Source organism: Poecilia formosa, unplaced genomic scaffold (assembly GCF_000485575.1).
Source record: "Poecilia formosa unplaced genomic scaffold, Poecilia_formosa-5.1.2 Scaffold258, whole genome shotgun sequence".
Taxonomy (NCBI): domain Eukaryota; kingdom Metazoa; phylum Chordata; class Actinopteri; order Cyprinodontiformes; family Poeciliidae; genus Poecilia; species Poecilia formosa.
This window is the reverse complement of record NW_006800197.1, coordinates 250163-264088: the sequence shown is the minus strand read 5'-3', so window position 1 is coordinate 264088 and position 13926 is coordinate 250163. Positions and strand designations below refer to the sequence as shown.

The 13926-nt window shown below is 38.8% G+C and overlaps 1 protein-coding gene across 3 annotated transcripts in view; it reads right to left on the bottom strand.

Moving 5' to 3' along the window:
- The window catches only part of poc1b (POC1 centriolar protein B), a 40532-nt gene that overhangs the window by 17569 nt on the left and 9037 nt on the right, over positions 1 to 13926 (bottom strand). Inside the window, exon 11 of one of the 3 annotated variants that reach the window (XM_007570317.2) lies at positions 4733 to 4997. The exons of the other annotated variants lie outside the window; for them this stretch is intronic. Within the exon in view, the coding sequence (XP_007570379.1) occupies positions 4869 to 4997 (129 nt within the window). The 3' untranslated portion in view covers positions 4733 to 4868. Of the gene's footprint in view, positions 1 to 4732; positions 4998 to 13926 lie in introns of those variants that run through there. 3 annotated transcript variants of the gene reach the window in all.

Sequence of the window (13926 nt, the reverse complement as noted above, 5' to 3'; positions counted from 1 at the left end):
GTTAGATAAGGTCAAAGTTATTTTCCTAATTAGCTTCTCTGCAGTTGGATACTAATCCCTGTCTACCAACCTGTAAGCCTGTATGCTGTGTGTTTTACAACGCTGCCAAAAACAAAGATTAACAATTATACTGACTGTGCTCAACTATTCTTGACTGTCCATCTAAAGTAGAAAATTTGTCCAGCATAATTCCCACCATCCACACTGGGGTCTCAGCAATCCATGTTGCACTGACAGATCACTCATACTTTCCATCTGGGACATGTACTGATGATTCATAAGTTTCAACAGCACTGGGATATTGTACACCAAGAATGTCAATGGATAAGCTTAAAGCAAACAGAGCCTGGAGTGGGTGTTGGATATGTGGGTGAATTAAAAAAAAAAATCTACATCAACCTTTTTTTTTTTTTTTAAACAGGATTAGTTGGCAGATGGGGTGATTTGGTAACCCTAGTGAAATACCCACACTAACTCAACTCCACACACATAAGACAGGCGTTCATATTAATGTAGGCGTTCAGCCTAACCAGCACAAAGATTTTTAATGTTAGATCCAGTGTGTGCTGCTAAAATATACTATCTGCTTTCTGTTGCAGACAAAAAGATTACTTAACTTCAGCAAGGTTATTAAAATCCATTTAAGACATACTGTACTAAAATGAGAACATTTATTCATCTGTTGTTGAAACTATGCTAACAGGTGTATTTTATTAGAGAAGCACCAATCTGATATTAATATCTGTATCAGGACCGATGTTTAAAGAAATTCTAGATTGGATATCAGTAGCAGTACTCCTGATCAATAAGAGCAGATCTACTTTTTTTTTTTTTTCATTTCCGATACCAATACAGATATTTGAAGTTTAGTATTGGCCCTGTACCGATCCGATACAGAAAAACACTGCTGAATTCTGAATTATTTGATAATAGTACAGCACATTTAAATACAACAATAGATTCACAAGCTTGGTCAACCATTTACAAACACCCAACTTTAATTTGTTCAGTCAATGCAGTTATGAGTAGAACAGCCAATTTAACATAAATAATAAAGAGACTGAAACCGATAAAAACAATATGTTGACTACCCAGGTCAAACTTGTAAAAATAAACTGCAACAGCAACAAACCTTCTTTCAAACGGTTCAGAAAGTGCAATTAGGAATTCTAAACACAATATGAAATAAATAATAAAGCATGGAGTCGCTCAGAGCACAAAGCATAGTATTAGTCTGAGTAGATCTGGTCACATTGTCACCGATACCCCATCTACAATTTCTGTCAATAAGAACCGTTAGATATTAATATCGGATCGGTGCATCTCTAAATTGGTGAGAGTGAACTGGAATCAAACTCACAACTTTCCCTTCTGTTCCTGTGGTGCCACAGTGGCCTCACTGGTTAATGCAGCAACAGTCTCCTTACAAAGGCCAGCCGTGTCAAATTGAAAGTGATTCATGTTGTTGTTTTTGTGCAAGGATTTCTCTTGCACAAAAACCGAGATGACCCTGACGCATTCGGTTCGTAGTCTGCCCAATGAAAACAGGCCAAGGCCCAAAAGGCATAATGTCAACCAGATGTTGGTCTTATTTAACCAACAAACGAAACCAAATGAACCAAACGGAAAGTCGCAGTAATTACATTCTGCTCCCTAATCCATTTTGCCCGTGCAAAATTCAGAGATCCCTTGTTGGCCAGGCTTGTTTCAATCGCCCTCACATGAGCTGTTCCAAACATAGCAGCTGCTGTGTGTCACAAGATCAGTTTTTTCAAACGCAGGACATCGATGTCAGCTCAGACTGAGGCTTCTGAAGAAGTGTAATAATTTTATTAAAGCAGCGCAGGGACTTTCTAAAGTGCTTTACTGCAGAGAAAGAAATGAATGGGTGACTTCCTTTCATTAGGTATCAGACTTCCTTTCATTAGGCCTTCTGAAGTGATGGAATGCAGTTGGTCACACGGGAAGTTCGCCTTCACATTCACAATTCTCTTTATTTTTGTTCAAAGACACAGAAGTATATTAAAGATGGTTTAAATATTTTACTCATTTTAAGTGAGTACGGTGAATTTTAGCAACCTTAGCCCAATTCTTTTGTTTTGAGATAAATGTTAGAAAGTTTATGGAAAGGACCTTAAATCTTGAGTATGTGGTCATTCAGTGTTGAAGGCTGCGGGACAGCAGAATGGCACACACAGACGAAACAGACTGAAACTTTCCACTGAAACCTGCAGTGGAATCCGTCACAAAGCACTGGTGGACATGAAAACTTTCTTCAATCAATTGGTGTGGCTGACGGAAGACAATTTGTTGAAGGGCAAAAAATGTTGCAATCCACTTTTTGTTTCAAACATATTTTTGACCAAGATCTGTCTCAGTTACAAAAAAATAGGCAAAAGTTAAAGATCGTGTCCTAGCTACTTTTTTTAAACCACAAAGCAAAATATCTGAAGAGGAATACATAAAATCAACAAATGTGGAAAACTTTTTTCAAATTAATTTTAGCGTTTACTTTTATCATTTCCTTTTTATCATTTATTAGGTTTTCACTTCCTGCAGTTACAATGTAAGCAATCGTGTACCTTCATCACAGACAATCAAGCCAAAAAAAACAAATAAAAAATCCAATAAAGCATGAAAAATCTACTCAAATAATTCTGTTTTATTTAAAGCCAAAAGTAATTGTATCTATGAGAGTTATTGATGTGAGCTGCTTCGCCGCACATGCCTGCTAATCGCTTCTGGCATTCAAGCTAATACCAATAAGTCTGCAAAGAACCTGTGGGAAACTCGTTTGCCATTGAGAACAATTTTTTCTTAATTGCCAGCAGTCGAGTTTTAAAACCATGTAAGCTCTCGCACTATGCTAACAACCCAAGCTTTCCGTTCCCACGGAGACCGCACTAAAGGCCACCCCAAAGCTCTTCAGGTGTTTTTTAGCCAAGGTCCTTACTTCTGAACCTTGAAAAACAATCAAACAAAACTCATAATCACCCAACAAAAACGTCCCTGTGCTCCGGGTCTTTTAGGAATATGAAAATAACCGAGTGCGGTGGACATAATCGCAGCTTTTATCGTAAACGTCAGCATTTCTTGGCTGAATTGATTGTAGATCTGATCAAAACCGAACATGAGATATTCAAAAGCCCAGAAACTTCAGAGCAAAAAATGTGACAAAAACATGTTTGGTGGAAGCTGTAATATAATCCTTAAGTCTTTCATAAGGTGGGTATGCCAGCACACAATCCACAAAATGCAGTGTGTGTACAGGGAAGAGTACATGAACAATAACAGCCAAAGGTCAAGAGGTCAATCAGTTTCTACACAAGATTAACAGAATGCAAAAAGATACTAAAGTCTAACCAAAATATAAAAAAAAATTGACAAAGATTCCATAGAAACATAGAACCAAACAAACTAAAACTAGTCTGTGTATCAAACGTCCAGGTCAGATGGGGTTCAAATGCTCTGAAAGCTGATGGCTTAACAGCCAAGTGTCACGTTTTCGGTTGGTGAACTAAACACAGCCGCTTATAACAGGTTCCAGTTTGCATTCAGAAGTAGTTTCATCCAATCAGACAAACTTTTCACCAGAGGAATACAGTCAGAGATTCCTGTTGATCATGACAGAGGGCAGCCTGGGTGCAGAGGACATAAGAAGTGGCAACAGAGAGAGTACAACAGTCTTACTTAAACTTGGACTCATTTTTTAACTTAAGCCAGTTCCAATCTGTTAATATCCCAATTTGATGGTTTTCATTTGATAAATCTTCACATAGTCACCACTTAGTCACTGTATTCTGTTGTTCTTTCATCACTTATGTAGCATGCCAGCACAGCAGCAATATTAGATTATGGATTAGAACTTGGTTTACTGAAAAATTCCAAATACTGGACAATACTGACAAAAAAAAACCCTTCAACGAGAAAGCTGAAGATCAAGAAGAATTTTAAGATTTACAATAATAGTGAAGAGATGGATGCATCCAAGTCAACAAAAGTCTGGCCTGACCAGAAGAAAATCACAGTTCAAAGAAGTAAATATGAAAATATCTGTGGGGTGACTTGAAATGAAATGAGGGATAAACTAGAAATATTTTCACAATCTGATATATTTACAGAAACTTTGCAGAGCAAAAGGTCAAAAAGATGTGCTGAGGAGTGCTGACTGACTTCTACGCAAGAAGCCTAAGTTCTGAAATTAGATCATAAAATGGTTCAAAAAGGACAAACTTACAAACAAGTTATTGAACTTTAATGGGTTTTTTTATTTTAAACATCTTAGTCTTAATTTTTACTTTACAAAATATGGCACTTTAACTGGAATGTACAGCTTACTACATCCACTCCACAGGAAGAAAAAAAGCAGATCATCTTCTAATATTTTGGCTAATATCACTCAGTAAAATTCTCCTCTCTACAGATTTCAGATATCTGAATTCCTCAGAGATTAATTTACAGATTATAACCTGAGGTTGAGTTTGTGCTGAATCTGGAGCTCAGTGTTGGTACAATTTGAAAGAAGAAGGTTTTCTCTGCTCCCATGATATTTGTTTTCTCGGTTCTTCCTTAGAATTGCTGGTAAAGAATTCTATCATCATCTAAACATGGCAGTTTACAGCAAGAGTCTTCAAGAAACAGAAAAATAAACCTAACACAGATGATTAAGACATGAATATTCTCTATGCAATCAAGTCCAAAATGCCAGTGGAGGAAAATAAAAAAAATCAATTTCTTGACTAAAGGTACAGCACGCCTCTGCTTCCCTTTGTCCACATAGAATCAATGCTTACAGGTGAATCCCTCTCAATCTTGGGGAAAAAAAATAGAGAGCTCAGAAAAATCAATGGCTTATTTTTTCTGCAAACCTAGATGAGGCGTACAGAAATAAACCCGGCAAGCAGCGGAGCCATGAGGCGTCTGATCTGCCTACGCGGTTCACAGGGCCACATCCTCTCTGCCTCCACTAAGGCAGAAAATAGCATCAGCCAGCAGCCCTGCCAGACATTAAGGTAGTCTGTTATTTCCACAGGCAGCACACACACACACAGTTTCTCTAACACTGGCTTTAGCAGCAGCCTTCCAAAGTCATTCTGTGGAGGTTATCAATGGACCTCATACCTGTAGAAATATGTAATAATAAGCCGCTTCTTGAACTAAACTCTATTTGTTTTTCCACCCTAAAATGTACAAAAATGAAATTAATAAAAATAAATTCTCTAATTTAGGTTTGGGTAATATGGGATCAGAGGTAGGCATTTATCTTATTGTTTATCGTAAGTTGTTCAGATAAATTTCAATTAATAATGTTTAAAAAAAAATGCAGCAGGATTGTGACCTGGTTTAATGTACGATTCTAATGAACAGCACAGTAGCAGAGTATGGTGTGAATTGGATGGCTTCATTACCAAATAAATTCATTTAATTTTGTTAATATAAATGTAGTTGACCCAAAGCACCATCCCGTGTTCATGGCATGATTCCTGCTCAGTAGTCTAAGTGACTGACTTCCTGTTTTCTGCTGGTTAAGCTTCAGTTTCAGCCCCTCAGTGTCTTAGCCAAACTGTCGAACTTCACTCTTTTCCTGACAGTTTTAAGGAAAGATTAAAACAGAAATCAAAAAGATCAGGAATCTTGTTGTGTTTAACTATTTTTCATCTTGCCATAAAAATACAGGCGAAGCGATGAAAACATCCCATCCCAGGTCTATTTTCATCCCTCGACGCCGAACCAAAACCACGTCCCTGAGCAAAAGGAGGAAAAGCGACACAACATGGCTTGCCTTTCAGGTGTCCCGGTAATACCTGTAAATAAACCTGCCGGCCTATTTTTAGCCCTGTGCATGTACTGACTGTCAGCACGTTCCCCCCACGTCCCCCAGGATACACGCTGTACCCTTGAGAAAGCACAAGCACAGGATCCTTCTGGCTGAGGGCATGGACAGCCATGGCAGATGACAAGAGGATCAGCAATATTAGTAACCAAATTAATTATAAGGAACATTCTTATCTGCTTTTGACAAGTGAGAACTTGTTTAAAAGAAAAATAGTTTTCTCTAGAAATGCATTACTTGCAGTGTGATTTGATACATTTTTCTATTACAATTACAAGCAGATGCATCTGTGGAGAAAATGTCAAGTTTAGAAAAGTAGTATTTATTGGCCAGAATGGAAGCATCTCAAACAAAACAGAGAAAAACTACTATGTGTAAAACGAGAAGAGTGATTGGATAAAGAAAGTTACAAAACAGAAGAATAAATATGAGAAATAAGCATAAATAAGTTGATAGATTAGTGATGCAACTATCCCTTCCAGTTAAGAGTCTCAAAACAAAATGTTTTACACTTGATTTCACATTTTCAGAAACCGACTGAATGAACCTGCAAGACAACAATAATTTCCCAAAATGCGACTGGAATATCCATTTAATACTCACGCAGTTATAAAGCAGAAAAACTGTAAAAATGTGTTTCAATCCTCAGCTTCATGTTGGAGTAATGTGCCAAAAACTGTTTCTCAACTGGTTTGGCTGGTACCACTTAAGTCTTTAATGTGTTGCTGGGCAGCCCAGGGTTTTCTCCAGCTGTCAGTCAACTTGAAATTATGAAAGTGTGAAGGCAATTCCCCAAAAACATTTCCTCTTGGAAGCACAAAGACAGCCATGGCTCACAAGCAAAAGACGGGCCACTTATCCCTTAAAAGGCAACACTGTCCCAAAACAACAAGCTACAACATGTAACATGTCTGTTGCTAAAATAACGCTTAACAGCTACTGATGCTAGTTTGTTTTTTTTAACCTATGAGACTGACAAAAAGGAAAAGCCAAAAAAATGTAGATGCCTGCATTTATGGAACAGTTAGCATCTTAAAGTCGTTTATTAGCCATTTAAAAGGCTCAGTAACATTTCAGTTTCTCCAACAGCAACGTTGCACAAGGTAGCACAAGCTAACGGAATCTGTTTAACTATTAGCAATTTATCATTAGTCAAAATTCTCACACACACACACACACGCATGCGCGCCGCACGCACACCCGCACACACACACACACACACGCGATATGACAGAAAACGTCCAGTCAGAATGTAAGCTGAAGAAGAAATACAAGTGGGGAGAGATGTGTTGATTTCCTTCTGTGAATAATTTATCCCTCACAGAAAACAATGACACAAAAACTGCATTGGTATTCTGGTGAGAAAAACACTTTAGTCTTTCTTTCTAATGCTTTTCTTCTGATTCTTTTGAGTAGATGCCTATGAACAAGTGCATTAAAAAACATATATCTGAACAGGTATTCAGCTGAGCTAAGAATAGCATGAAGAGAAGCATGTGGTTGTCGATGAGGGTCAGCCGGCTCGAGAACACTGGGAGGAATGTTAAGATATTAATGGAGACTTAATATCAACGCATTCCACATTTTTCAGGTATGCATTTGTGAAATGTTTCGCTTTTCTTTCACTTTCCATATACTTGGTGATTTCCATGTTTACATTTCCTGAAGAATTTGTGCTCATTATCTTCTTCAGAGGTTTTTCATGTCATTTCCTTCAATGGTTCTTGGTGTAGCGTCACCACAGGCAAGGAAGTATACAGGTTGTCCAAAGGGTTTGTTTCATTTGGCACAATGCAGTGTGAAAGCAAACCGCACCAGCTGAACATGTAACAAATATTTCAGTTTTGGTCCCAATTTGAACAGTTTACTGGACTGCGAGGTCTGAAAACATCCTAAGTCACATTTAGTCAAAACTTGACAAAATATGAAAAAAAAAAGAAAAAAACAAAAAAACTGTTAAGATAGGGCTGGACGACACAGCTGAATAACGAATCACAACAGAAGCGTTCATATCAGTCGATATCAATAATTAGTCATTAGTTTTATGCATCTGAAATACTGTCATACTAGTGACGTGACCTTTCCTGTTTTATCTGGTTTTCACTCCATTGTTGTTTATTTTTAAGCAGTTATGAGGCACAGAGGCGAAACCTTAAACTGCTGCTGCACAAGTTACTCAACCGGCTGTTGCGAGGTAACCAGTTAGTTGATGCCACCAACCTAGCTATGCTGGTCATGAGAGGTGGAGCAGCTGAAGTCTTTGCTCTGACTACATTTCCCAGATTGCCAATGGTGCGTTCACACCAAAAGCGTTATGTGCAGCAAAAACGAGTCAGTCGCTTCAACTTTGACGCATATGCACTTTGAATACAGACGCTTGACATTTTGCTCTCCACCTAGCGTCGCACGGGTCAGGCGAGAAACGCATTTGCTGCTGGCACACCATTAGAGGTTCTTGATCGGAATTCAGTGAAATTACTGAATACTCCATCAATCATATTATCTACGTGTCTATTGCGTTATTGATTTATTGGCCAGATCTGTGTTAGGGTGGGAGAAGAAGTTAACACAGTACTGTATTGGAACTTAAATTATAAAGAAAATTAACTGTTATTTTTGCAGACAACAGCTCCAACAACAGAATCACAGCCTTTTGTGTTCGTTTCAATACATTCCACATTTAGATATGAAATCATCCGACTCACTCCCATTATAACATCACATTTCACATGGAACGCAGTAAAACATCATGTGAAGTGCCTACATGTTCCCATCTATTTTTAAACTGCTAAAAATAAAAAATGCACAGCAGGCTGTGTGTGTGTATGTGTGTGTGTGTGTGTAAGAACAGTGAGATTAAAAGTATATAAGAATATATAGTGAGAATAAATGTGCAACACTGTAGGCATTTTTTTTTTGTTTTTTTTGCATGAATGAAAGCGGTGAGTGCGCCACAGGATGGTTGTGTGTGCGTGTGTGTGAAGATGCGTGGGTGTGAGGGTGTTATGCAGCCTCTGGGAGTTTGTGTCCTGGTGGAAAGTGAGTCCTCCCTCTCCCCTGTAGCTGTTGCTATCTTTATCTCGTTTCCGTCGTGTCTTCTCACTCGTGATACCCTCCACAGCACTTAAATCTGGCGTCTCAACCTCTCAGTCGTCAAGTATCCAATACTTCCCCTGCACAGGAAGCTGGAGAGGAGCAGGGTCATCTGTGCTAATGTAGCGCCACACACACACACACGCACATTAGCTTAATCTCACATTTAATGATACACCTGAGTGCAGTCATTAAGCATGAGCAAACAGTTAATTTACCCCAAAATTGTGTTACAATTAGGAATGTGTAATAATCACATTTATGGGGCAAGTGATAACATTTTCCACACACACACGCACACACACACACACACACACACAGGTCGATAAGAAGCACATTGGTAGAGAATATCTCGTCTGGTCTAACTGGCGTCACTGCCAACGTCTGCAGGGACACAAGAGACGGCACAAGTAACCAAATCTAACAGTCTGCTATCTAATCACCTCTTAAACACACACATGAACACACAAATATTTGCTTTAGGAACATTTGGTCATCAGTAATACAAGAAAAATGTTAATATAAAAGAGAAAGTACTGTTTGGAAAACTATTTTAAGTCGAAGTACAAGCTACTTATCAACAAGGGATACAATAAGTACAAATGTACTTCAGTGGGTTTTGGTGAGATGTATTTTTATACATCACCTAATAGGGTTAGAGCGATGCTAACTGTGCTACATCTGAATATATAATGCAAAGCATAAAGGGGTCTTTCAAATTCTCCTCAAAGGTAGACAATGCAATGCTCAGAGAAAATGAAAAACAAAACGCAACTAAAATCTAATGTGTTTGATTTACTGTTAAATTTAATGTGTCAAGTGTTATTATATTAAGAAGGGAAGACAGCTGTTCAATCTTGGTTGTGTCGAACCAACCACACTCTGTGTTGCCCATAACCTGTTCCCCCCCTCGCCTATGGTGGCGCTGCACCAAGAACCACTGAAGGAAACGACATGAAAACCTCTGAAGAAGACAATGAGCACAACTTCCTTCTTCATAAAATGTAAACAAACATTTAGTGGCATCAAATTTTAGCGATTGTAGGATTTCTGTGATGGTTGGTAAAAGACCATGAGCCAATTCTCCCACTGGCACTAGACTCATGAGTTTGTTTTAGTTGCATTTACCCAGAAGGCTTTGTTCTACTTCGCTTCCAGCTTTTGGAAGTGTGTGTGCAGACCAGCAGTCTCTGGTCTGCACATATGCAGTTGAACCGCACCAGAGTTCACTTTAGCCAAACTGAGACTTTGGTTTTTAGGTGGACCAGAGTTCACTTTTTTAGTCCACATCAGAGTTTGACTGCGCAATCACACCTGCACAAATGAACCGGACTTTCTAGACAAACGAACTAGAGTTCGATGAAAACGGACTAAACAAGGTTGGTGTGAAGACCAAGTTACACTTTGGTGAAGCACCATTTATTTGATGGTAAAAAAAGCTGTCCTTCCTGGATATTTTTAAGAACATTTCATCAACTGTCTCAAGTCAGTGAGTTCTTTGCCTCCCTACACAATGGGATGATTCAGTCGGTTCAAGGGAAGTATTTTTCCCTTTAATGTGGTGTTTGAGTTCTAGAACGTAATGAAATTTTATGCATAAAAATATTTCATGCGCTACAGTGAAGGGAAAATCCCCCCAAAAAGTATCATGTATTTTGCTCAAGAGGTCACTGATGTTTGGAGAATTTCCTTGGACAGGAACATCCCAGAGTAACCACCCACACAACCACCTCAGGACTTTCTGCAATTCCTATCCCCCTCTGTCTCTCTCTCTCTCTCTCTCTCTCACTCTCTCACCATCTAGCTGTCAGGCTCTCTCAGGCCTCATCTTCATGCTTCCGCCTACGCATGAACCCATTAGGGTGATGTGGGGAGGGTGTTTGGGAGGAGGAGGGGAACAAGGATGCCGAGCGGAAGGGAAAGCACTCCGAGTACATGCAGAACGGTGGGAGAAGGAAACAAAAGACCAAAGGGAAGGACGAGGAGGAAAGAGAGGGAGAGGATGGAACATTACCTGATGATGTATTTCACCTGATAGGAGCTGACTGGAGGGGCTGGGGGCTCCCCGCTCAGAACCAATCTGACATGAATGACCGTCGCTCGCATTCACACCCATACCCGATGAGTCATGCCCAAACAACCTCCATGTACACACACACACACACATCGCACATTTTTGATCTGGATTAAGACACTGAATGACTTCAGGTCATTGTGTTCAGTTAAACTATGACAGTAGCTGCTTTTCAATTACAAATGTGCTTAAAACTTTATCGAACAGATAAAGTTAGAACAGATAAATGTGTGGATGTGCCAAAACTTTCTCCAGCTGAACAGAAACAAAACTGAAGTTATTATCTTTGGACCTAAAGAGGAGCGAACTAGAGTCAATGCTCAGCTTCACTTATTACAACTAAAAACCAGCGATCAGCCCGAAACCTGGGAGTAGTGATGGACTCTGACCTGAACCTTCAGAGCCACATTAAGACAGTCACAAAGTCAGCCTTCTATCACCTGAAGAACATCTCCAGGATTAGAGGACTAATGTCTCAGCACAATCTAGAGAAACTCATCCATGCGTTTATCTTTAGCTGTATTGATTACTGCAACAGCGTCTTCACAGGTCTGACTAACAAATCAAACAGCTGCAGCTGATCCAGAACGCTGCTGCTCACGTTCTCACTAAAACCAGGAAGATAGAGCACATAACACCAGTTTTAAAGTCCCTACACTGACTCCCTGTAGCTCAGAGAATAGACTTTAAAATACTGTTGTTAGTTTATAAATCACTGAACGGTTTAGCACCACAATACATTAAAGATCTGTTATTGCTGTACCAACCGTCTAGACCCCTCAGATCTTCTGGTTCTGGTCTGCTTTGCATCCCCAGAACCAGAACAAAATGAGGAGAAGCAGAATTCAGTTTCTGTGCACCACAAATTTGGAACAAACTTCCAGAAAACTGTAAAACAACTGAAACACTGGGTGCCTTTAAATGAACTAAAAACCCACCTGTTTAGAGTTGATTATGGCTAAATTGTGGGTCTTGATGTTTTTATCTTTACTTTTCATCTAGTTATTAACTTCTTTTTATTTCTCTGTTTCACGGTCTAATGTTTTTAACTTTTTTTTTAAATCTTTTTCAAAATGTCTTTCTTTCTCACTGTTTAATCAATGTCACATGCTGTTTTTATTTTAATTATGTAAAGCACTTTGAAATGCCTTGCTGCTGAAATGTGCTATACAAATAAAATTTGATTGATCGATACTCTGCTAATGCTGAAAAAAAAACACAATTTAGCAATTACAATGTTACTATTAAATAAGAAGTGCAATTAAAATCACATTCTTTTTTTTTTTTCCTGACCCAGCTAACATGCTGTTTACACTCCAGTCCAGTAGGTGGCAACAATGTGTCATTAAGTTGGAAGTCAGTCAACAGCTGCCCAATCCAGCTATCTGAATAGAAGATGAGTAAAACTTTGTCAATATTCCACTAATGTCTAAAAATAAAAAAAAAATAAAAAAACAAAAAAAAAAACAATTTTGTAGTTGCAGTGTTTTCATTAATTAAGTTTGTTCATGCGACAAGTCATTAAAAACATCATCCTCCTTCCACTTCCTATCATTTTCTTCGTCGTTTTCGCCGGTTTGAAAAAAAAAAACATGATCCGAAAAAATGTGTTTCCACTGCAGTTTTTACAGCAGGAAAACCATCTCATCCTGGGGCAAAATCTTATTTATCTAAAAACGTGGGTATTTTCCAAACAGCCATTTCTCCACTGAGCAAATTTATTTTCGTAAATCCAATTTGCGCAATTTTATGGCTTGTGGAAACCCAGATACTATCCTCCATTACGACTGGCATTTTCATAAACTCACCGTCCCTCTGTCTCTAGTAAATTGTATATAAAATATCATGACGATCATCAGCATAAAGAGAGAAAATGCAGACAAAACATATTAGTTATAAGTTAAAGGTGATAAACGCTTTAACATCACCACAGTTCATTGAGGTATTCAGAGTTAGAACACGCTGCCCTAAAGCAACCAACATTCTGCTGCTATTTTTAGCAAGGAGAAAACTGATGCATGTGCAGCAACTGAGCTAAGCAAGAAGGCAACTCTCCTGCTCCACTATTATTAGAACCGCTGCTCGCTGTGAAGGGCCCCTGGGGGCCCAGGAGCTGGCACGTGGATTTCTACCCTCCCATCCCAGGGATGGGAAAAGAAACAGGGTTTTTTTAAACACAAAGAGAAGAGAGATAACTGACAGAAACACAAAATAACCTAAATAAACTACAGATGCACCCTAACCATTGCTCAGAGATAGCAACAGTCTTATTTTCTCAATGATCTGAAGCATCACACACAGAATAAAGGGCATGCATTTGGTGACAAATGTTTGTTTCGGCTGTTACAGAATAGACCTGGACTTGGGAAGAAGGACTTATGGACAACTTTATCCTCTCTATGCCAAATATTCTACAGTCAAGTCTGAGACCATCTGATAAGTTTTATGATCCCATTTTAGTCAAACTTCAGCTGTCAGACAATTATGCCACACAGCATAAGTGACATCACACTCTTCAGAAAGCGGCCAACTCCGCTAAGACAAACGTCAAAATAACTCTTGTAAAGCTTGTCAAAAAAAAAAAAAAAAAAAAAGCTAACAGCTGGTCGCCTAAAATCACTTTAATTTAGTTGATTTCACTGAAAAAAATGATCACAGGGCGCTGCACAGTCAGCTGGACAAACAGACAAGGCTGCAAACCAAACTGGTCATTTTGTCATAAACCTCTTGATGAGGAAAGAAGACGGTGGTGGACAGCAGCCGCCAATCGTCAGTGTACGTTTTACAAGCCAAGAAGGTCAATGTTCATTTACGTCATGCATAAGTTTAATTAGAAAGATGCAATCAAATATTGTATTATGGAGAAGGTGCATTTCTAATTACTGACAACCATGGAGAAAATGCCCCATCGCCATGTAGCCTACCA